At 38.5% G+C, this 26,681-nt stretch overlaps 1 protein-coding gene across 1 annotated transcript in view; it reads left to right on the top strand.

The window, feature by feature from the left end:
* LOC122805277 (putative methyltransferase DDB_G0268948) overlaps positions 1 to 26,681 on the top strand; it is a 171,733-nt gene that overhangs the window by 124,540 nt on the left and 20,512 nt on the right. Inside the window, exon 4 of the mRNA XM_044075365.1 lies at positions 22,261 to 22,361. Coding sequence (XP_043931300.1) covers positions 22,261 to 22,361 — 101 coding nt within the window. The remainder of the gene's footprint in view (positions 1 to 22,260; positions 22,362 to 26,681) is intronic.

Below are 26,681 nucleotides of genomic sequence, written 5' to 3'. Positions count from 1 at the left end.
CCTTAAAAGTATTTCAATAAAACTTGTCATAATATAATTTGCATATTTTATAGTAAAGTATTTTTAGTTGCTCTTGCATGTGATAAGGTTATAAAAGTAAACAGCTGCCTTTTTTCTTTGTAGGCATTACGGTGCAAAAAGAGAAGAAAAGCTAGACAAAAAGCATGTTTAAGTTAATAGGCTGTAATCTTGGGTTGTTGAGGTGGGGGATGGGGTGCAAAAGTACACAGATCATAATATATGTAGAGCTATGTTTTCTCTTACTTTTACATAGGTGAATGTCTGGATTAAGACTCTTGGCTTAATAAAATAACTAATTTTAAGTGGAAACAAGTAAATATGAGAAAACTGAATATAGTGAAAAGTTTTCCTTTAGCAGTAGATGTTTTGGCTTGTTTTTCAGACTGCAACAGAGGGCTACATTTTTTTTACTCTTACTTTTCAATGGAGGTAAGCTGATAATATGGCAATAAAAAACAGAATACTGGTTACTTCAAGGATAAAAGTTAATGATTTCTAAAAGTATGCAAGGAGTTTTTACATCTGGGTTGGAATAAATAAAGATAAAAAAGGACAGATACCAATTACTGTAAGTAAAAGCACTGGCAATATCATGTCTCTTAGCATGGATAACCTCAGTTTCAGGTTAATTAAGGCCTACAGATTAGATAATGCAATTCACAAAGAAACAATGGGAGGACATATGTATGGCTCCCAAATATGTAACATAATCTAGAAGAGTTAGGATTTTTGCCTGTAAGTTTTTCCAAAGATACTTTAATGTCCCTAGCAGACTCCAGGGAATTTTTCCTTAGGTAGATGGCAAACGTTGGAGGTATGATGGGGAAGAAAGTGGTAACAAGAAACATGTTTTGGGAGTGTGACGAGATGGCAGATTTTATTTATTTATTCATTTAACATTTGTTTACCAGGAAAGTCTGACTTTGAATGAAGCCAATTTTCAGTGCAGGCCCAGGGAGAAATGCTCCAGACACATGTCTTTGTAGCATGGGAGGAAAAAGGAGCACTTGGAGGAAACCCACACAAATGCAGGGAGGACATGCAGACTCCACACAGAAGGCACACCAGCCGAGAATCGAGCTGGAGAACCTCTTGCTGTGAGGCAACAATGCAACTGCTGCACCACTGCACTGTACTGAATATTCAGTCAGGAATGTGGAGTGAACAAATAAGTTTAATTAAAGAAATTATGTTTTTGAGCTGGAATACAGGATCTGAATTGCCTAGACATGCTAAGGCTTTGTTAAGTTTAATTCTGGTGGCTGCCAAAAGAAAAGGGTAGGAGTAAATTATATAGAAAAAATAGAAATTGTTTGAATAATACATGCAAAAAATGTTTTGGAGGAGGAATGAGGTTTAAGAGAAGGCAGGAATTAAATAATTTATGTAATGTTGCCTAGATTATATGATATATAACAATGTATCTGATGCATAATGACTGTAAATGTGAACTTGTTAATGCGGTTTGATTAATTTTATATAAATGTTATTTTACCTATGTCACAAGTGATAATTGAATAAAGGTGCTTTAAAAATGTACCTCCGAGTGTCACATAAAGTTCTTTAAGCAGGATTTTGTCAGTATGTAGTTGTATGACATAATCAGTATAATAGCTTTAAAAGGTAGAGTCACATGGACAGTAAAACATTCTCCATGTATCCATTCTAGACCATTTAGTTCAAAGTTAATTGATTTACTGCATGTGAATTATTTGTGATTTAATACTGTTACTTGTTTATTGTGAGTTTCACTTTGACTTTCTCACTCAGAAAAAAACTAGATGAAAACCTACAAAAAGATGTTCTACATTTCTTTTTTCTAGAATAGTCTGTCAGGAATACTGGGCGAGCAATGTAATGTAACTAAGGAAATTATATTTTTGAGCTGGGATACAGGATCTGAATTGTTTAAACATACTAAGGCTTTGTTAACTTTAATTCTAGTGGCTGCCAAAAAAACAATTACTTGAAAATGGAAATAAAAATCTAAACTGACTATTCTTGAATTAGTAAATATTGTAACAGAGATAAAAGAACAGTTGTCCCAGTTCCCTTCAATAAACACACTATACCAAATGATATTTGATGACCTTTATTAAACTTCCATAAACTTTATTGAACAATATTTTAATTTATTGATCACAGCATAAATATCCATATAACCATTTACTAGGGCAGCGTAACCTTGCTCTCCCTAACCAAATAAGCAGCGTCCTTACCTCTGCTCACTTACTTTTACTTATCAAACAGCATGCCACAGGCCTATATTAGATCATCAGAATGGCAGAATTTCTAATGATCTAATATCGAACCCAATATTGCGAATGCTGAAAACAGCGAAGCTGCACAAAACTGAATTCTTTCCTAGGGAAAGAATTCGGTTGGCCATTGTTGTGACTTTGCTGTTTTCAGCGATGCGGTGGAAAGTTACGGATTGGGTTAAGGTAAGTGTGTGATTGTACGGATGTTTGGGTTAGGGCATGGGTCAGGTAAGTGTGCGACTGTGACAGAATTTGGGGTTAGAGTCGGGTTAAGTGAGTTAGGGTTAGGGCGCAGGTGAGGTGAGTATGCGATAGTGAGAATTTGGGGTTAGGGGCGGGTTAAGTGAGTTAGGGTTAGGGCGCAGGTGAGGTGAGTGTGCGATAGTGATAGACCTTAGGGTTAGGGTCTGGGTTAAGGTAAGTGGATAGATAGTAGTGTATGTGCAGTGTAGTGTAGGGTTAGATGTAACTTTTAAATGTATGTGTGTGGATTGCTGATTTTTAGTGTGCTTGTGGTGTGTGTGTGTGTTTCTCGGAACAGTAATTTTTTTCCCTGGGAAAAAATTTGCTGTTTTGAGGTTTCGATATTGTTAGGGTTCGGGTTTTGCAGTTCAACGTTACGGCATTCGATAATGAGCCGTTTCGATGATCTGATATAGACCCACATGCCACTGCTCACTTTTATTCCCCAACTCATTGAATTAAACATCAACATCAGAGTGGGAACAGAAGAGGGACAAGCCTGCCCCTCTTTTCCTCCAACCAGCCTTCAGTAAACCCTCCAAAACAAACCTAAGTATACATTAAAGTGGTCCAAACCAAAATCATTCAGGTGCAGCCCATCCTCTGAATCAAACTGGATCCCTGATACCGACATCCCAAAATTAACAAACTGATGAGCCCTCCCCAAAGCCAAAATAACCATGGTACTGCCTCTGACTTTACAATACACATGCCTGGGTATAACCTCTTTAAATAAACAGATCCTCACTTATCCTAACTACCAACTGTAGCTTTGGAATTATTCTCAAATCATTTCCTGCCAAATGCACCACCAGGACACTAAGGAGCCCAATGTCACCAGAAACAGTGCAAATCCAATTGCAGGCCAGCCAGCCTAACTACACCCCCCTTTGCTGCACAATGGATATAAGAATGACCAAAATGAGATTTCCTTTCCTAGAAAATTAATTTAGGTTCATAGGTTCATAGGTTCATAGGTAGATACTAGGCTATCTGCCCTAGGGCATTTATAAGCCTAGCCAGAGTGTATTTGGCTCCCAGCCTCTCCCTAGATTAGATAACCTACTGTGCCTCTGTAAAAGTAGGTCACAGAACCCTTTAAGATTAGTTTACTGTGCCTCTGTCTAGCAGGACACAGGGGAGATCCAGGGTGAATTGCGATTTCCCATCCATCATTTCCATATTTAGAAGAAAATTTCGTCAGCGAGGGCTAAGGGAGCTATAATGAATAGATTGGGATTCTAGAGCAGAGTGGGAAATGGAAATGAATCTGTGAATCTGTGTTTTTATTTGATTTGTGCTTTTATGGAGAGTGTACTGTCTAAGGGACTTAAGGGACTGGGTTTTTTGTGGAGCATGTCCGGGGTTTGACACATGGCCATGGGTTTTGGCATAGATGGCCTTCTGAGTATGCGTGGAGGCAGAGAAAGCAGGGTGAGTAGAGCTGGAGTTTCTTAGTGTAGATGATCTTTTGATCTGTTTGTAGCCCATGATCCTCTTGATGAGGTACTTTGGGGAGCTTGATGAGGCAGGCATGGTAAAAGTAGGGTTGCCCAAAAGGTGATGGCCTGATGGGAATGCCTGATGAGTGATGAGATATGGGCACAATGACCTTTGATCTAGATGCACCGAATAGAGGATCTAAAGTGATGCTTTATAGAGGTCTTTCTAACCACTTTGGCAATGTGATTATCAAAGGAGAACTTAGATTACTATCGCTGGTAAATAGATATTTAATTCTTCTTCCAGATTTAATGGATTACCACCTGTAGTAATTTGTGGGCACACTTTTTTATGTTGTAATTTGACTGTGGCTTTTTTTGTTAGCCTTAGCATAGGCTGTGGCTTTGGCACCAAGCATCCATCTCTGTGAGACTGGGAGGAAGCATCCATCTCTCAGAGATTGATTTTAGAGGAAGCTTGCAGTCATCATTAGATTGCGTTGGCCCCAAGTTGTCGCAGTCTGCGGGAACCAGAGGTCTCCCTCCGAACAGAGGCCTGAACACTGGAAAATGGGGGTTTGAAGTGGACAGCTTGGTTGGGATCCTGACCATGCATAGCTTAACTGGTTTGGCCATAGACATGAGCCAGTCTGATGCAGTATTTAATATTAAGCCAGTCACCATTCCCAATTATCTAATATAGGACAAGAAAGCATTTGATGACCAACAATCCACTCTCTTAATGACTTTAATTAATCTGCCTTCCCTTGCTAAATTCGATTCCCTTCCAATGCACAAAGAATGAGTGAAAAATCTCTCTCCCGGAACACCAACACACTGAAATGCTCTCCTCATCATATACACAAACTGATTACATGTCATCACCTTGTCATCTACCAATCAAAATGAAGTCCAAAGGACTCCCAACATAAGACCATAGCAAACTCTTAGCCCAACCTACCAGACACAACCAATCATTTCTGTCCTTTCCCAAGACTAACTGCCTGTCCTTTCCCAACTGATCCATTTTAGATCTGCACAACCAAATATGCACAAAGGCAAAAAATACTGACACATCCTGCCAAACTAGCGACCAAAACAACTCTGACACCCTCAGAGAGATCCATAATACATCCATGAAGTGAACGCTACACATAAAGTATAGTTCAATGACTCTCCATTTACCGCCACCCATGCAGCTATACTAATTGCGGCTAAGTCTACCTTGACTGACTGACCTGCCTTATCTTGCTCACAAGCCTGAACCGAATATTTCAACACCAATCCTTCCCACCAAACTCCTTCCGCCTCAAGCAGCTGCAACACACACAATTTAACAAAATCTTGCAATGCACTACCATACATCTTCTTTTTAAAGGCTGCCCAGGATTCCTGTACCAAGCATCTGATCATTCCAAGCCAACCCAACACACCTTGTCTGGCAACACTTACAACTCGTATCACTACCCTATTGCCCAAATGAAAATTAACCCATTTCCCCGCAACTTCTCCTGATAGATCTTCGATGACAACCAATTTGGAACTAACTCTAAACAGTCAACATCCCTCCTTCAATTGTCCTTTCATCCTGCTGGCCAGCAAGCCACAAACCATTCCCCAAAATATGCCCCCATCCCAATACTTCTTGCCATATCTGTTAACAATTGCAAATCCCCTTGAACAACCCAATCCACCTGCCAAAAAGCCATACCATTAAACTGCTCCAAAAAAGATGACCACAATGCTAAATCAGCACACACCAACTTATTAACCCTCACCCAATGATGTTTGCTTTTCTTCTTGCTCAACAAAAAGGCCACAAACCCACAAAAGGAATGACCCTGGTGAACTGCCGACATGCAAACTTCAGAAGCCCGAAGAGTTCCATGATATTCTTAATCTACACCTTGTCCTTGGATTTCCCCCCAAATTTTCCTTTCAAACATGTTACCTTTGTGTCTAAAACCAAAATCCCAACTGCTGAGTAAGAGTGCAGAGTATAACAAACACAAGATACAAAGCAAAGGAAACTCCAGGCTGCCACAGCGTCTGAGCACTAAGCAACTAACTCTTTATTAAAGTTAGTTGCTCGGACGTTGTGGCAGCCTGGAGTTTCCTTTGCTTTGTATGTTACCTTCATGTCTGGTAAACAAAACAAACCATGACCTGCATCCACTAGTAATCACAGAAAACAATGCCTTGCTTGAGCCTTCTAACTTCTACCTAGCCAACGGAACACCCGGTTCCTCACACATCCTCAAAAACACCGGCATACCTTCCAATGCACTGTCAAACCCTTCACCTACTATTAAGAAATCATCCAGATAATGTACCACCTCCTGATTGCCCACCCACTGATTTCAAATCCAATGGAGAGCAGTGCCAAACCTCTCAAAGTAACACAGGCTACAGAGCATCCCATTGGCATAGCCTTGTCAGAGTAAACCGTAAACTCAACTACTCTGCCCAACAATGGTCACTTTTCCTCTCAAACCGGTAATAAATGAAAAACAGATTTAATATCTACCTTTACTAACCATGGATCTATAAATTCTCAAATGACCTGCACTGTATCATCCAAGGACACATAATTGCCTTTTATGTCATCTCCCAAAATAAAATCAAACATAGAATTTCCCTCAGGATAAGACCAATGGTGAATCAAATAAAATTACTTGCCAACTTTTTAGAAACCAACCACCAATGGAGAAACCTTAAAGCTGTTAAAGGGAGGAATGTCAGATGGACTCAATAACTTACCCACCCACCAGTCCTTCTCCACCAAGCCTTCCTAAATCTCTTCCTTACCCTGCAAGGAATGCAGATTCCTACAAATTTTATTTCTCCTTTCCCACCCCTGATTTAATAGAAAATCCATTAGAAAACCCATCTATTACTTTTTTCCCCACAAAATGTTTTTATTCATTTTTTAACACAATAACTTAACAGTATAGTAACAAGAAAAAACAAACTATATACAATGTCCATAACAAATGAAAAAACAATGTACATAGGAGAACACTTAATATTTGTCTAATAGATTACACAATTTTGTCCAAGCAATTAAATGATGAGTTTTGTTGTCAGTCCTTGCTTTTATAGTGGCAATCTCATTCTTATAAATATATTTCACAAGATGAATAAACTCAACTTTAAAGACTGTAGATTGGGATTTCCAGTTTTTAGTAACAATTTTCCTTGCTATGGAGAAGATGGTCTATAGTAAAAATGTTTGTTTTTTAGGAATGACTTGAAGAACTGAAACATTGAAAAGGACAAGGGAGTCAGAAATTATAAAGTTGTCATTCCATAGAGCTTTACAAAATATTTAAAGTATAACCAAAATGGAGAAATTATTTTGCAGTTAACAATCATACGAATCCAGTTAGCCTCAGGGTGTCCACATCTTCAGCATTTTATTTCATCTTTCTTGTACATTATTGCTAGTCTATGTGGGGTGAATAAATGCCCATCTATTACTTTAGCAGCATCTGCTGAATCAGGAAATTGCATTAACAGCTGACACAATACCTGTATGTTAATGGAAAGATGCGTCCCCTGGTCTTCCCTTTGACCCAGAAAAGGACAACCCCCTTCTCTGACCCTGAAAATTCCCCCTAAAATGCAGGAAACAATAAAGGTAACCCACCTGATTAAGGCAGCTGCGATCTCAAATTAACCAATGTGCCTTTCTGTCCTCCACCTGCCCAGCTGAATGCATACCTCCACACTTCAAGCAAGTGTGTGAAACCCTACATGTCACCCATGAGCAACACCTTCATGTAGTTATGCCTGCATCCTGCCTACAGAAAATACCAGAATCCCATAGACAATCCTATGCTCTCCTCTCTGGTGTCTGTCTCCACTTGAACCTCACTAAACCCTTGCTAATTCTCCATAACTCAAGCTGCTTTGCCTGTCTCCTGACATGACCTGACTCTTTTCTTATCCCTGAACTAGACCCAACCCACACCAAGTCAGACATTCCTACATGAACTCCCAACAATATGTCATTACCTGCAACTATATCGTGTGCCTCTCAAGCGGTGGGCATATCCCCTGCAACAGCGTCCCACAACTGCCATGCTTGCTTTCCACATGTGACTTCCCTGATTGTCTTCTCTTCTTCCCACTGGACTCACCAGACTCTGCACTTCTGCCATCTGCCAAAAGAAAGACCACAATAAGTACTCTAGCATTTTTGACCATTCTACCTTCCCGGTAGTCAAATTGTACTGCAGAGTGTACATCCACACACTTCAAACAAGTGTGTGAAAACCTGCATGCTAACAACAACAAAAAAAGACCATTTAGAAGCATCCACATGAACTGCATGTCAAAACTATAGGTCTATAGTTATTAGCACCACTTTTGCTGCTAGCCTTTTAGGTATAGGATTCAGAGTCACCTCTCTCTCTCTTCCCAATCTTAAGCACAGCACCAGCAGTAAGCCATCACATAAATAGGTATATTAGAAATGATAGTGTATCTGTTGCATCAACTATTAACATCGCATTCCCCATTTTTTTTGTTTTTATAATCACTAATTCCAGCAAGAATGAGAACAGCCTCCCCATAGTATATCTAACAAAAGATTTGTTATGCCCTGTAACAGCCTTCTTAATCTTGCAGTTTGCATCCCTTTAAGAATAAAAGATTTACTTTGCACAAATTTATTTCAGCCCTCACATTTTTAGACTCCTGCCCATAGGGTTTCATGATACTAAAACGTGCTCGACCTAAGCAAAGATTAACAAATGCCCTGGTGGAAAATAATATGTGGCCTGTAGGAAGCAAACCCTCCCCCACAGAAATTCCAGTCAATTACTTTAAACACTGTGCCAACTGCCATACTTAACTATATGAGTGATAAACCTGTCCTCCATGCCAAAACCATAACCATACCTCTCAACCTCTTAGAGCAGGAAATCTGGACAAAGCCATCAATAATGGGGGGACAAAAGTCCAAAAATAGGGACACTTTTTAAATATTGCTCTTACAAACTTAGAAAATTGATAGAATAATAGGTTGGGCATTACCATGAATTTTCTGACAGATATGAAGTCTGAAACTCCATTGTCTGTCATTATTTTCTGAATTTAAAATCTGGATTTTCTGCAAAATCTGTGCATTTGAGAGGTATGCCTGTAATAGCTGTAACAGTATCTCTGCCCCCAACTGCATGTGCACCTGAATAATAAAACGTATGGAACTCTAATGTCTAGCATTATTTGCTGACATTAATCCTCTGAAAAATCACATCTTTCGTGGGGCAGAGCAAATACACAGTAAAATCAGGGACGGCCGAGAGATACTGATACTGAACTTAATATTAGCCATAAAGCCGAGATGTATTCAGCGTAAATCCATTGCATGTATTTAACCCTTTGATAATTGTGATTCCCTTTGATAAGCAACTCTAACAAACAGCCATGCTACAATTATTTTATGAAAGCAGAAACGTTTTCCATTAAACATGTAACGTTGACAATCTTAGTTGGAAACACAGAGGCTGTATACATTTCAAAGCTTCAGAAAGGCTGTTACAAAACTCCTCAGAGCAGTTACCATGCACAAGTACAACTTACTATGCAACATACAGATAACCCATACATACTCTATTGAATTTTCATCTTATAATGGTACACAGAGAAATAACCATATGTCTACTAAACCACCCACACCACGACAGTTCCCTACACCCATGCAGAAAATGAGTATGTCTCTTGAATCAGTAAATGTTAACTTTCCATCAAACCTAAAACATACAAAAGACCAAAACTAACTTGTATAACACTTTCTAGCCTTCCAAACTAAATAACAAAGCCTAACACTCACACTCTTTTCCACCATGGGTTTAAGCTGCAACTGCTCATATGCAGTGAGCAAACATTACAGGAGCGTCACAGACTGCAAATGACTTGGAAAGCTACTGTCCCTTCAAACCATGGTCTCTCTATGGTAAAACAACACTATAACAAGAGACCAACTGACTAAAACATTTAAATCGCCACTGGTGTAAACAGTAAATACCCGTGGATACAAAATAACAAACAATGAATGTGCCACAATGGACCCAAGTAACAAAACAGCCACTACCATGTTCACAACACCCAGACCACTCAAGAAAGGATTCCAACAGTAGATTAAGGAATACTTAAACCAAAGTGGTGAAAGCCCCAAATAATCAAAAGGAGCCAACAAGATAAATGATAGATAAAACAAAACAAAGGCCTTTTCCCACATCCTCTAAGCCTTCAGAAAATTACAATAATGCTGATACAGGGACAACAACACAAAAAGAATTTCACAGAGACTATATACCCATGACTACCTCCTCACTGCCACTACTGTTAACCCAAGGCCTACCTGCTGAATCCAGTACTTACTGGTCATCCTGGAAGTAAAACTTGCAGCAACAAGTTCACACCAAAATCTGATCCCTTACACAGTTACACTCACACAGAATCAGTTAAGGCCCTCCTTGCCCTTACCTCATTTCCTCCCAGCCCTCCTACTTTTCCAGTTTCACCCTTCCATCCCTACCACACTAACTTTCTTCCACTATCATCTTTGCTACCATTACTATTCCTACCACACCCACTCTTGAAGATGTCCCTGGACAAATTGGTTTGCTCCCAAAACTCATTTAGTGGGATCTTTAGAAAAGGGTAGGAGTAAATTATATAAAAATAAATGAAAATTGTGGGAACAATACATGCAGAAAAATGTTTTGGAGGAAAAATGAGGTTTAACAAAAAGCAAGAATTAAATAATTTATGTAATTTTGCTTAGTTTATATGAAATATAACTATATATGTGATGCATAATGTTTGTAAATGTGAACTTGTTAATATGGTTTGATTACTTTTATATAAATGTAAGCTTGCCTATGTCACAAGTTATAATTCAATAAAATTACTTTAAAAAATGTACCTCTAAGGGTTTATCTAGCAGATTTGTTTGTCAGTATGTAGTTGTATGACATATTCAGTGTAATAATAGCTTTACAAGGTAGAAGTCACGTGGATAGTAAAATGTTATCTGCGTGTCCATTCTAGACCTTTTAGTCTATAGTTGAATGATTTACTGTATTTGAATTATTTGTGATTCAATAGTGTTATCAATTTATCTTGAGTTTCACTTTGATTTTCCCACTCAGGAAAACTAGATGAAAACCTACCAAGAGATGCTGTACTTTTTTTTTTACTAGACCATGCAAATATATGCCGATGTAAAGGCCATCACTGATGTCATACTGGAGGAGGGAATTGCTAAAGAAAAATGCCTATATGTAATGTTTTCAGTGCTAGAAAACTCTTATGTTTTCAGCTACTGGCCAAATTACTTCTTCCTTGTAGATATGCTATTACACTAAACACTTAGCACAACTGTACCTTAACATTTTACTTGCATAGCTAGTCTCAGACAAAGTAGACATTCACTTTCACTCTGCCACAAACAGAATGTTTATTGTACAACATAAGAGGGGGAGGGTACGTTGGTACATTGATACTTTGAGACATTGTTATATTCAGCAAGTAGCAAATTTATCAGCAATAAAGTTGGTGTTCTACTTAATAAATGTAAGCAAAATGCAACTTTACAAAAATATCCATTGACAGTAGAATACAAATACAGAATAACAGTTATAACTTATTTATTTGGTTGTCAGAGACATTCTGATAAACCAAAATCAAGACAGAATTAACTTGGGTCAATAACTACACTGGCAAATAGTCTTTATGGAAAAAGCAGGCAGAGGAGTGAGAAGAGATGGGAAGTATGACAGAAAACTTGGAGGAGAACAGGATGTTAGGGATGGTAGGACCTGGTAATTAAAAAAACTCAAATAATGGCATGGGTGGGTAATAATGAAGGTAGCAGAAACACCAAGGTAATGATTTAAGAGACAGAAGAGAATGAGAAGAGATGATAAGAGATTGGGTAGTAGTTCAAAGTAAACAGAGAGATATATAGAGCGAACAGGTGGGGGGAGGGGTTTGAACCTATTTAGCTAGCTGGTGGAGGTGTCTCTGTCTACATCAATAACAAACGTAACTCAAGGTTGGTCAAACAGGATGATGCTTCGGAGTTTCTCAACTTCCAAATTACCACAGACAAAGTCCCATTCCATATCTTAGAAAACTATAGGTCACCCTCCATGGCCAATAAATCCCATAGCTTATTGTAAAAGCCTACTACACTGCTGCTGTTATTTTTGCCAAGCTCATTTATCACCAATATACATAAGACCAATTTATAGCTGTCACTGAGTAGTATATATGAGTTTCTTCAAATACAGCTTACTTTACCTTGACACGGTATCAAGACATGGAGAATACCCCTGTAGTGTACCGTCCACACATTTATACCAGCCACTGCACAGGCAATGACTAAAGGTGGAGGTGCCTTGATCTACAATAATAGTAAACCTACCTCAAGGTTGGTCAACAGGATGAAGTACTGGAGTCTTTCCATGTCCAAATTACCATAGACAAAGTCCCATATCATATTTTGGCCAGCTATAGGGCACCCTCCATGACCCATGAAACCCATAGCTCATAATTAGACCAAATGGAGGCACTCACCATTTAATCCAATACCATATTCATGGGTGACTTTAACTACTCCTCTATAAACCAGGAATCCTACATGGCATTAAGGTACTACTGATGACTGCATATGTTTTACATAAATTCTCTTTAATATAGATTGACCACTACAAATACAGAATCTTTATATGTCTGTGTACTTGGGTTACCTTTTCCTCACATTTTGCAAAAAACAAATGTTGCTGGTCATGATTAGAGCATAGAATTTAATTGGCTGCTGTCTGTTTGGTGAATACCATTGTTAGAATACTCCATCTCCCTACTTAGATATGCGAGGCTGCTTCAAGTACTTGTAACCTGGGTAAATAACTTCATTCTCTGATTTCATGCTTAATCAGGCAAAGGCTTGCCAAGGAGTTGTATCCTAGCCTGACACCTTGGCATAGAAGCTAATCCTGATATTACTCAATGCATAAACACTTCCCACTTCATTTATGGATGTGTATGTGGGAGGAAACTGGAGCATCCAGTGAAGAGATTGGTAGGCATCTGTATTTTCCATAGAAGGAATCGTGGTTTAAATCTAAACTGTAGAATAAACTGTAGCCATTGTACTACTGTGCTGCCAAAGCTAATTAAATTTTGATTTGCATTTGTTTTGCACAAATGGCAGTCTTGGATTTATTGCTTTGTGCTGCATTCCAGTGAACAGTTTTTGCATTAACTCTTTCCCGAATTTGTTAACTTGTCCAGTTTTGTTAGGATTTTCCTTGGAATTGGTCACTTTTCTGTTTTAGTGCAGTTTGCTTGTCATCTTGTTTGTCTTTCCTTTGCTGTTTCTCCTTGGGATTGCATTTTTTATTTTATTCATGTCTGAGTACAGGCCTTGGCCTGCCTGTTCAGTCTTGAGACAGCTTAATCCCTGCTCAAGAAGTGTTTGCATTTGGTGGATTGCCCCAGCAGCAGGTGTTTGGTGTATCATTTCTTTGGGAGAAACGTCTAATGGACACAGGTAACCTGTAAATGGTTCATCTCCCAACCCCCTACTTACACTTATCAAGGTTATCAGAACTTGTCAGAGATTTGGGATGCATGGATATGCTTAAAAAGGCCCTTGTGGTCGGTAGCCTAGTAAATACCTATGAACCACAGACTTGCGGGCTAAAAGATTCCTGGACTTTGTAAAAGCAAACACCATGGATCATATAGTCCATACACCCACTAGAGGTGCAAACATACTGGGCCTGGTACTCACAAATATGGGAGAACATTACACCCCATTCCCAAGTATAGTGTCCACTCTGGTAAGATCAGATCATAAAACTGTCCCTTTCAAAATGAAAATCATTACTGTAACCCCAGCAAACCCTGTAACAGGTAGGAACTATTCCAAGTAGACTGACTGTTATTAAGTGATAACTTCAAACTCCTCAAAACCCAGATAACACAGCAGCCTATGAGGAACTGTTCACAGAAACCCTGTACAACCATGTTAATAGCTGCATAGTCCATCCTGCTAGATTCCAAACGTAAACAGATTGTATAACAAAAGAAAAAAAGTTGTAGCTAAATTAAGAAATGTAAAACACAGAAAAATAAAAACTCTCTCATCAAGCTAAATAGACAAGTAAGAGGGCAAATTAAGTCTACCAAAGCAAATGTTTGAGGTAAAGATAGCCAGCCAGACCAAGGACAGCCACTAGGCTTTCTTTAGCTATGTCCAAACCTCACAGGGAGCACACAACAGCGTGCAGAACTGGTTGTCAATGGAGCTACATTCATAGATCCAGGAAATATAGCAAATCTGCTGGCTGACAAATTCAGCTTCAATTTTACCCCCCCCAAAGAAATAGCATGAAACATACCCCCCACCTATCACTAGGGAGCAGGTACTAGCTGTGATCTCTAAGGTCAAGAACACCTAATCAATGGGCCCCGATAATATCCAAGAATGTCTCCTAAATTACTTGAAACAGAAACTAGGAGGGCCATTGAAGTCACTGTTTAACCATAATGTCCACACAGGTTTTGTGTCACAGGAGTAGAGAACTGTAATTCATCTCTCTCTGCACAAGGCTGATCCATCAGTGGACCCTGGGAACTACAGACTGATGAATCTGACCAGTCTCATATATAGAGCTATGGAAAGAACCATGGAAATGATTAATTATGACATAGGAAACCTAACCTTCACACCCTGGATCCATCCAAGTTTGGCTTCATCAGGGGCAGATCTTGCCTACTCTTAACCTGGTGTTCTTCTTTGAAAAGGTCACCAAAGCAATGGATGAGGGCAAAATTGTGCACACTGCCTATTGTGAACTGTCTAAGGCCTTTCATACAGTACCCTGAGCAGGTATAGGTTCATAGGTTGGTACTAGGCTATCGGCCCTAGGGCCCATACAAGCCTAGCTATAACAATTCCCTGGATATTTCTTCCCACAATATTTACTTCCCTGGACCCCTGTCTAGCAGGGCGACTGACGTGATCCCCAGGGTGAATTTCTTATCTCCCATCCAGTAAATAAACTCTCAGAATTAGGTATAAACCCTTACGTTACCTGCTGGATAGCCAGCTGGCTCTCAGATGGGACCCAGAAAGATAAGATGTTAGGATAAGGGAGACCACCTCCACTCCTCACTAGTGACATTTCTCAGGGCTCTGTGCTGGGTCCATTCCTTTTTGGTATTTACTTCTTAGATGTCAAAGCCAATGCCAAGGTCCTCTAACTGACTAATTCTGAAGATGATTGCAAACTAGGAGCAGTCATAGATTCCTCCCAGACACTAACATCCTATAGGAAGGACGGTACTTACGTATTATCGCAACCAGATTTTTGCGATAATACCACTTGCTTACTGTTATCGTAATCTGACTGGGAGTGTTGTACAAATGTCATGAAACATCTTAAAATTAAACAGATAACCTGTTTTGTACCCGTATGAGTCTGTGATATAGCTGAAAAAGGTCAAAAAACAACGTGTGACCGTTACATTCATCAGCATTTGCTGCCATGGAAAAAGAAAAAGGGAAAGGAACGTTCAGCGGGCGGTGCACTATTCAATTAAGCTTCACCAACCTGCATAAAGAAATACAACAGCATGTTTTTATTTATTTATTTTTTTTTAGGGGGGGGGTTAGACATTTTAATCTCAGAAACACATAATCTAAAATTAATTAATCAGATAACCTGTGTTGTAGCTGTACGAGTCTCAGGAAAACCGTTGACACAGCTGTGATATATATAGCTGAAAAAGGTAAAAAAAAAAACACATTTATGACCGTTACATTCATCAGCATTTGCTGCCATGAAGAAAAAAAAAAAAAAGGGAAAGGAACGTTCAGCGAGCGGCGGCGGCGCACTATTCATTTAAGCTTCACCACCCTGGCAGTAAAATGCATAAAGAAACAACAGCATGTTTCTGTTTTTTGGGGGGTTTGTTATACACATTTTATTGAAAACACTGCAGAAAAAAAGATCTATTGTTAAAGGAAACACACTATATAACACATATAAACCACTAACGGTCAGAAAACAAAATCGGGAAGCAAGTGGTATTATCGCAAAAATCTGGTTGCGATAATACGTAAGTACCGGAAGGACTAACACAGACAAATGACTGGTGCCATAGCCATGGCTTAAAACTTAAAGTCAAGAAATTTCATAATAGTACCCTTTGCGAAATTTCACCTCTGGAAACTACCTCACTGAAGACACCCCTAAGAGCAGACCCAGTAGTCAGGGATTTTGGGACATATGTTTACAGTAACCTGGCCTTGATCAGCATGTGTCAAAGGTAGTAAGGAAACTGTTCTATGTTGCTCAACTTATAAGTAAGGGCATTGCATCTAGAGCAAAACAGATCATCATTCCTCAGTACCTGACCCTCATCAGGCCCATAACTGAGTCGGACCCTCATCAGGCCCATAACTGAGTACAACACACCATTTGGTATGTACCTGATTATGCACATGCAGCAGCTGGGAAATCCTGAGAGGTTACTCACAAAAAGATTCTGGGTGGAAACAAAATGTCCTATGCTGATTGTTTGGAAGCCCTATCTCAATACACTGTTTCCTACCAACTGTTGAGATGCAGTCTATGCCTGGCATACAAGTCATCATTGGCTTCCATTCTGATGGACCTTCTGCATATTTGCAAAACTAATAGCATCAGAACTACTTGATCTAGGGACTTAAACCTTGCTTGCAACATAAATAGGACATCTTGGAGAAACAGGTACATATCCTAGACAATTCCCCTTCTACTGAACAGGCTTCCCATCTATGTGAAGAAGAGCTCTTTCCAAACCCTATTCAAGTGTAACCTGAACCACAGGATGGGCAACTGAAAATTCACCCCTGGTCTAACATCTGTACCACTAATGGAGAGAGACAGCTGTAATTCATGCCCTAGCTTGTACACATACCTCAAAATAACTTGTAAGGCACAAACACTTGAGATGCATTGCTAGGCTTTTAAAGATAATTATAAAATGAAATAAAAAGTCAACCTATTCTACTATTACGTAATAGTAGAATAGGTTGACTTTTTATTTCATTTTATAATTATTCACAGTTTTTTATATATTTTTTATGTGTATATATTAGCTTTATGGTATATTTTGTGTTTTGTTGTCACATGATTTCTTTTGGCTGCTGGTCATGTGTTTTTAGACCTGTATTTAAGCTTTCAGTTTTTAGATTTGAATGTATTAGTATTGAAGAAGGGTTCTGCCCGAAAGCTTTGCTTTGTATTAAACTGTTTTTTCCTACCAAGTTTTCTTTTTTGTTCCACCTTTGCAGTTAGTTTTTTATTTATAGGCTTTTAAAGATCCTAGTGGTCATTAGCCTAGTATAAACATGTGCTTATAAGCCTATGAAGTAACCCCACAGTAATATTAATGCTCAGTGACTAGATGGCACTTGATGAACAATCTGAAGCTTTCTTTGGAGGTAAGCTCCTGTATGTAAAAGGGAAGCTTAATTCAAATGTTTGGTTTTATGGGCAGCATAGTTTGAATTTCCTTGTTTTTTGGTACAGAGTGTGTCGTACTAATGAGTCAACTACAGAGTAAAGTGATACTGAGGAGATATACAGGTTAGTGTCTCAGATTATACTCGGCAGTTGCTCTTGAGTAATAATAAGTCATTATAAGTTGAGTAAGCTTCAGATAATTATATAATTCTTGCTAGGTAAGCTTGCTTAAGACTTCACGGTGATGGTATCAGGAGAGTTTACAATCAGTAAAGTGTGAACTCCTGTTATTGTCTTTCTCAAGTTTTATGTGGTGATTGTAAAAAGGTTAGACAATATTTAGTAACTATACAAGATACTTTCCAGTGGGAAAGCATAGACTTTAGTTGTTTTACTATATTTGGTGATAAAAACCCAGGCCCTATGTAGGACATCAAACTTAGAGCTGCATTGTGAAATTAATGACTTCATATGGAGGGAAAACTTGAGATTACTATCCATGAAGATTCCAGGCAGCTTTGCAGGATTATCAACTTAAATGAGTAAGTACTCCATAGAAATAATAAGCAAGTCTAGAGATAGAGAAGAGGTCAGTATGCATTTTGTTTTGAGGGTGCTTATGTACAAACCCAAGACTGGCGACCAGGCTTGAAAAGTGTAAACTCCATGTTCACTGAATATACAGCTGGCATCATAGATGCCAAATGGACTAGTGTAAATCCTTTATATTATCAGGCTACAGTGACAACATCACAGTGATTCTACATGTCATTCACATCGGTAAAAGATAGAAATGAGCCAAATAAACAGCCACGAGGAAGACTGATTGGGACTAACAGACAGGAAACATGTTATTATCTTATCTGACAATCCATGTTTTGCCTTCAGAACAGCTGCTGAACCAGTGGATATTATCTGCAGATTGTCCAAAAGCAGAGCACCTCCTTCAAAGGGGTTGCTGACTGGCTTTATCAAATGCCTTTGACAAGTCAAGGAACAAAGTAGCAAAAACAGTGCCATGGTTAAGTGCTATTCATATGTATTCATATTTGTCAGAGAACTGTGCCATTTCCATGGTGAGAATAAAACCATGTTGTATTCAAACAGCAAGTTATCATTGCTCTTGTAATGATAAACCTTGGAGAGTATGTACTTGCCAATACAGCAGAAACAGGGCACAGAAGGACAATAGATTGATAATTATTTACTGCACCTGAATGTCCCCCTTTCTGAAAAGGGATTATTAGTATTGCTGACTATTAGTGTTTATGAATATATTGGATCTGCAATCATAACCAGCTTAAGTGCTCACGACATGAAGAAATTCACCTTCAGAGCAAATCTTATGGCACTATTTAATGTGGAAGAATACAGCGACTGTTTGGTTCTGTAATAATACATCTAGTCTGAGATGGCTTAGATTATGTTCTTGAAGGATTAGTACAGGCAGAGTGGTCAGCAGGGCTGTGTGTAAAGACAGTGCAACCGTAGGAATGGGCAGCTCAGGTGTGGGTATGGCTGGGCCCCATGAGACTTGTATGATTAAAAGCCATACGATAATAATAGAAAGACAGCTAACAGGCTACTCAGGAGTCAAAATTGTGTTCAATATTGAAAAATGCACAGTTTCCAACTCCTGATCACTGTAGATATAGTTATAAGCTTCATGAAACAATCAGCTAAGAAACAGCTACATATTGCAATTACCATTATGCAGAACTATATGTATGTATGGAAATCTGTATAATGTGTAATACTTAGCAGAATTCAGTAAGCTATATTTATTTAGTACACCAAAATATTATGCCTAGCTGGTACCTAGGGCTTGCACTCTACATCCAGCTTAAGCTAGTTCTGCCCTCACTCATCATTTCATGCCTGTTACTGAACTTTTTATAGCCTGGGAGCTCATGGCTGCAGTGGTGCAGCAGTTAGCGATGTCGCCTCACAGCAAGAGGTTTTCCAGTTTGATTCTCAGCTGGGGTACCTTCTGTGTGGAGTCTGCATGTCCTCCCTGTAGTCACATGAGTTTCCTTTGGGTGCTCTGGTTTCCTTCCACATTTCAAATATGTGCAGTAAGTGGATTGGACACCAGGCGGTGTAAACCTTGGCTCGAAATGAATATCACTGTTGAAGTGACACCCCGACCCCATGTGCAAAATGGGAAAAAGGTGTTGAGGGTGCATGGATGGAAGCGTTGAATTTTGCAGACTGATTTTAAGTTGCTGCTGCTGTTATTGTTGTGAAGTTTAGATTAATGATTAAAGCTTTTGAATTATTTAATACCTACAGTTTTTGCTTAAAGGTCTTACAGGGTGTAGAATTTCAGAGTTTGCATGAACTCTAAAGCGGAAGAAATATAAGAAAATGTGAACTGTAACTACTTTGTCCTGTAAGGAATATTGTGGAATAATAGAACATTTTTTTTTTGTGAATGATATTATGCATGATGAAGAAAAAATGTTGTACTTCACTGTGATTGCAGAACTTGGACCTGCAGTTTAAGGAGTAGTTTTCTGAGTCATTGGAAGGTTGCTTAAAAGGCCTACATGCAGCTGGTAAGCTTATTACGGATATGCTTTAATCTTAAATGTACTGAAATACATTTTTGAGTCTTGTACTACAAAACTTATTGAAGCTGTGGCTGACAGTTTGGCTCAGATGAAAAAAAAAAAACGTAGCCCAGGAGTGCAGTAATGGAAAGATGTTACAGTAGTTCTGCTGTATAACATTAAGTAACATCTGGTTGAAGCTACAGCTTGAAAAGACAAACTTTGCTCTCACAAACCCTTATTTAAATATGCTAACTCCAAAGTTACATAACCAGAAAGAACAATAAAAATCCCAAAATACTTTTGAGTCACTGCTGGTGCGTAAATAGAACCTGCTCTTGCACTGATTCTCTTTGTGGAACAGCGTTCAGAAAGTTGCAAAATGGGGATGTGTACTTGATGAGTTAAAATCTTGTCCAGTACACACTCATTCAAGTATATGGAATGTATTACGTCAAAGCTTGAAAGGCGATGTGGAATTAATAATGAATGCATAGAAAAGGCTGTTAACAGAAAGCAATTTAACATTGTTGAATGATTTTTTTTTAATCCCTGCTTCTTGGCAGCCATTAGCCTTTCTGCAATCTGTTTCACCATGTATTTCCCCTTAAAGTGACAGCCAGTAGTGGGAGGCTGTCATCTGGGCAGCAATCAGACTTTTCTGATAAGGACTTAACTCCCTACCCCCAGGCAGTTAACAGGGTCTGATATATATTCCCCTTGAGGGCATATTGCACACACTAATGCTTCCTCCAGAAGGTTTTTGCTTACTGCAGCTTGGTAGAGGTAGGAGTACATTCCCAGCCCATACTTTGTGCACTGTATTTTTATGTCACTGTAGGAGACAGCACAGCAGTAGACCAGATCACCTCCCTGTCCTCTATATGAAGGAACCACCATCATTTGCTCATTCTCACCTTCCCTGCTTGGTTTCTCTAGTGCTTGATCTGTTATTCAAAACTAAATTAACTTTAGAAGATGTTTAAGACTGGTTTGGCAATGGAAGCAGAAAATAAAAATATGCAAGTTTTACAAAGAAGACAAGCTGTAGTGGCATATAAAAGTTAGGGTTAGGGGCTGGGTGTGAGTTTTAGTGTTAGAGTTAGGTTAGAGCTATACAGTTCAGTAGAGCTGAGTGATGGAAGTCTATGTAATTAAGTATGATCAGGTTAGTGGCACTTAGGGCATGTGCCTTTTAGAGAAAGTGGTTTCAACCAAGCATATCACAGGTTATTAGCACATGAGCACTTGTAGAAGATCTGATTACTCTTCAGGATTAAGTACCTCCAACCATGTTATGGAGGATGGTACATTATGGGAAAAGGTTCTGTGGTTCAGTTTTTGGCTAGGATGACTTCAATGCAGCATCTGTATGCCCAGTCTCTCTTCTATTGTATTTTTACTGGGTACTCTAATTTCCTTTCACATTCCAAAAACATGCAATTGGCAGATTAATGACTCTAAATTGTCCATAGGTGTGTGTGTGTGTGTGTGTGTGTGTGTGTGTGTGTGTGTGTGTGTGTGTGTGTGTGTGTGATATGGGAGAAAGGCTTGGCAGTCTACCAAATCCACCTCTGTTTTCTACTTATCTAGAAAACTCTGTGCACTGTATTCGCTGTTCCACTTGCCTTTGACAGACTGAACACACATGCTTTTGATTTTCTTCTATTTTATTTTAGAAAGAAGTACAAATGAATAAATAAATAAATGTTATGTATTTTTCTTAACCGTGGTAGAACACTGATCCAAATGGACCATTTTCAGGTTCAGCCCAGAGGTACAATACAAACTGAAAGCAAGGTAGCTATCACAGGGACAGTAAAGTTGTTGACATAACAATCTAATCAGGGACAGTAAAGTTGCTGACATAACAAACTAATAAACTAACAAACAATAAGTAAACCACAATGACATAATGAGAACAAAGTATCTATTACTAGGGAATTCCTATTCCTCCATTTTTTAAAGAAAGTCATATAGATCATTTACATACTATTTGTCCTGATAAAAACTAGTTGATATTGAAGAATGTGTACAATATGTACATTTTTTGCACTAGTCCTATGAAACCTACCTTTGTAATTATGGAATTCTATGTTTCTTAAATGCTGTGTTAATAGTAAAACCTTGAGTTTACATATATTTGATCCCAAGTACATACTTCAGTATAACTATGTAATAATTTATCTATATACTTGTTTTGCAGGCACGTGAATTCTTGTTTCAGTATGGAACAGAAAAACTAAAAATTATTCAGAATGAATATAAAAATATCTTTAATACCCTTACTTGTCCTGATAAAGAAAGGTAAGACACCAGATGAAATTCTAGATTTTGATGCTGTAACTTAAATGCTGTTATAAATCTTTCATTGGTTACCATGCTGATTTTATGCTAGAGTAAATGCAAATAATAGCAGTCAATAGGATGAACTTTGTATTCAAGGTACACTAGGGACTAAACAGCATAAGTGCATAGAATTTAGCATTTATATATATATATATATATATATATATATATATATATATATATGTATATATGTGTGTGTGTGTGTGTGTGTGTGTGTGTATATATATATATATATATATATATATATATATGTATATATATTCAACAGGAGGCATGTCCATACACACAGCATAGCAGATTATGGAGATATTTTAGCAGTGATATGCACCAATATTACAGCTCTTCTGAACACACCCACACCTTGTAGTTACCTTTGCACATGGCCTGTTGATGCCACTGGGTGCCCTGTTATTGACTAATATTATGAAGAAATATCTCCAGTCATACAAAAACAGTATCAGTCATCATATAAAACCTTATTACTCACACTTTATCTTGAAAAGCCTTTGAATAAATGCTATGAAGGAGCTAATATGGGAAATATTTTAACATGTAAGCACAAATTAAATATTACAATATCCATGCAGTATTTGTCTGTAGTTACCAGATTGCCTAAACCATATCTGTTTAAGAAATAGCAGTTATGCAGTCATTTATCCAAAGTGTAACATCAGGCAAATAGTATATCCCTTCCATTGTGACAAACCTCCACGCTAGTAATTATTAGGAAATTCCCCAGCTAAGAAGTCCAATTTTCCAAACTAACAAGTCCTAGAAAAGCAAGCAATTAGTGGCTCTTACATCACTAGTCATTTATGAGCTCATGCCCAGATTAAGACACTTGGAGTAACTCCACCTTAGTCTAAGTCCTCTTCTATATATTTCACAAAAAGTTCCTATTGGTTTAAGAATAACATTCTTCAGTGACTACCTAGTGACTGCCTATGTACAATCTGTTTATTACTGCATTCATTAAGTAATCCTGCTTGAACTTCAGAATTATTATAACACTTGTTTTTTCCTTCATGAAATGAAGAGAAATGCCAACGCACATATCTACCAATATGCCTTTTTTCCAAGGCCAATGGTTCACAAAGCTATGTGCATTATAAGAGAAGATTTGTACAGGCATGGTTAAATTTACTGGTTAGTTACATTACTATGATTTCTGCAACTTTCCTGGGTGACAAAATGACAAGTTGCTATGGTTAACATCAGTACAGCTCTCCAGTGATACAAAATGCCTTTCTTCCTTCAAAGTCCTGTGTCTTGCAACTTAAGTTATTTGACCAGCAGTGCAGCTCTGAGCAAGTCACTTACACCGACAGTGCTCCCAAGTTAAGTTTGAAAAATGTCCTTGTGGATCTGCTGTATCCCAGTTAAAATTATAAACAAATAAACAAATAAATACTGACTTCTTCAACGTAGCCTTGAAAAACCTGCACTATGACTGCAATGCAGTGCTGAATCTCCATGAGCTTCTGAAGCCTACAGTATCAGACAGCTAGTTGAATAGTCATTTATATGGAAAAAAGGCATAAAGCCCTGACTGAGACCCATAGGACCTGAGATTGATTAGTGATCCAAGCACTTAAATAGCTGGCTAACATGGAGCTGATATCAGCTTACCCATAGTTGGAGTGAGGGGTGAGACAGCCCAGTCTGCTGCACACTTGATAGCCAGAGGAGGATGAATGTTAATATAGGGAGCATAAAGGGCCAAAGACTGATGCCCACCAAGCAATATGCATGGTGTAATCATGGATGAGGTACATGCACAAAAGCTAAAGTACATCAGCAGGTCGAGTGCTTTGAATGTCCAACTAAAGGAGCTAAAGTTATCAGAAAACACTGATAAATGTCTGGATGATGAGTCCTGTAACATTTCTTGGGTATTGCAGGGGTTAGCAGGTAACAGAATGAAAATGTCCAAGAAAATTGATAGCTAAGCAGATTTCTTTTCATATGGGGAGCAACTAATTATGTGGATCATTTGTTCTAAATACAGGTGGCATAAGAAGTAGAAAGTGCTGTCTGCCTAGCTAGACAGCAAATAGGAAATCATCTGTCCATTGTTTGTTTGCTTAACATTTGTTGACTTGCTGGACGGACTGATCCCTGGCTTAGCTGTACTGGATTGTGCACAAATGCAGATCATCAAGTGAAATATACAACAATATTGAAATGCAGGAAAATACAGTACAACAGATCTAGTTATGCCATCACAACAAGAGCAGGAAGAATACTAGAAAAACAGAATTCAGATTTACAATTTTATATGCAGATGGAAGGCATAAAATGTCAGTGATAAAAAAAGTGATTGTCAACATTGAACTAAGACATTTTTGCTTGTTTTCTGTTCCTTAAGAAGAATATCCTTTGTGGCATATTGCATTTATGTACTCATTATATTTTGTTTGCTGAGTCTTGACTTTGTTCACAGGTTTGTAGATTTATACTAAGGTGGACAGTTATTGAGAACTTTAGCCACATCAGGCTTGTAATTATAAGGATATACTAGTTCCCTCCGGGTGTGAGATCATTATCATTAATGCTAGGCATGAATTTTTAGTTACCCAGCCACTCACTAAGGTTTGCAGTAAAGCATCTCTATGTCAGGGATTTACTGTGTCAGATGTGCACATGGAGTCTATTCCAAAGGAGAGGGCTGCAATGGACAAGAACTCCATCGCGCCTGCAAGCATTTTTGATCTTGCAATGGAGATCCATGTCCCTGAAATGGCTTTAGTTGAGCTGTTTGATCTGTTAAAGTGAAATAGTTCAAAAAGCAAGGTGTCTTTTGTACCACAAAACTCTATGTAAATATTACCTGTTAAGAGCCTGTAAGATAGTGAGTATAGGAAAAATTATTGCAGTCTATCATGGTAGCTTAATTAGCTTAAACAAGATATTTTCTACTTAGGAATATTTGGGGCATTTCAACATACCTGTTTTTCAAGAATTCTGGGCAAAGCCAAATATAATAGGCAAACAAAGGTCGAAAATCAGAGTCATATTTAAATATTGCTCTTATAAACAGCAAATTTCTAGAATTACAGATTTTCTATTAGTATCCATTTTGTGAATGATTTGGGACAGCCATGGTGGTGCAGCAGTTAGCATTGTCACCTCATAGCAAGATGTTCTCCAGTTCAATTCTTGGCTGGGGTACCTTCTGTGTGGAGTATGCATGTCCTCTCTCCTGTCACGTGGGTGCCTTCTGGGTGCTCCAGTTTCCTCCCACATTCCAAAGACATGCAGTAGGTGGATTGGACACTCTAAATTGTCCTTGCTGGAAGTGTGTGTGCGAGTAAGTGGTACAGATGAATTGCCACTGCAGGGGTAGCCACCCAGTGGTGTAAACCTTGGCTTGAGATAATTATCAGTGTTGAAAGTGACACCCCAACCCCATATGCAAAATGGGAAAAAGAGGTTGAAGATGGATGGATGAAGTCTGAAACTCATATGTCTGTCATTACTTAGTGATTGCATTCCTCAATGATTTGACAGAAAAGCACAAATTTATGATAAACAGACCAAAATGTATGTGGGAAATCTGCACATTCTGTGAGATTCTGAATAGCAGAGTGGCATATATTGAGATACTTTATAAATGGGGCACTGTATTTCATAATGGGTCTGATGAGAGACGAGTAAAGAAGGGCAAGGACACCCTTGGAACTAGAAGAGATTTCAAGACAGATATGCTATGCAAGACATAAGGACTTTCTGACCACAACTAAAACATGGTGGTCAAATAGAACTCACTGACAATGTGGGTACATGAGTCTTTTAAGATGAATGCCAGTGATATAATGAGAAGAACAGTGAGAGGTCATACAGAAGGCAACTGTGCTACAGTTTTTTAGTATTTAGAGTGGTCCCCTAATTATCACACCAGGTGTAGGTCTGATCTAGGTCTTGGTGGAGAATTTGACTGTCATGGGGTGAGATGACAAAAGTACCCAATTTGTGGTCATCTGCACACTTGGTTGTCTGATGTCCTTGGATGGCCAATTTAACCTCTAAGAAGTAAATGCTAGAGAAGAGGACTTAAGACTGAACCCTGTGAGTTGCCACCAGTAATGTTTTTAGGACTACAGTGGCTACCCTGTGATTGGACTATTTGTAAGCATGCTAGCTGTTCAGGGCAAAATGTATGGTTTACAGTTGAGACTACATTTGGGAAATCATGTCATAGCAAGGTCAAGCTGGGCACTGTGGTCAGTCTGGCCCTCATCTAAAGCTTCTGTGTCATTTAAAAAAAAATGACCAGGT

The sequence above is a fragment of the Protopterus annectens genome, chromosome 6.part1 (genome assembly GCF_019279795.1).
Source record: "Protopterus annectens isolate FY-2018-M chromosome 6.part1, PAN1.0, whole genome shotgun sequence".
In the NCBI taxonomy this organism is placed as follows: Eukaryota; Metazoa; Chordata; order Ceratodontiformes; family Protopteridae; genus Protopterus; species Protopterus annectens.
The sequence above is the reverse complement of the archived record's forward strand: the minus strand, read 5'-3'. Positions and strand labels throughout refer to the sequence as shown.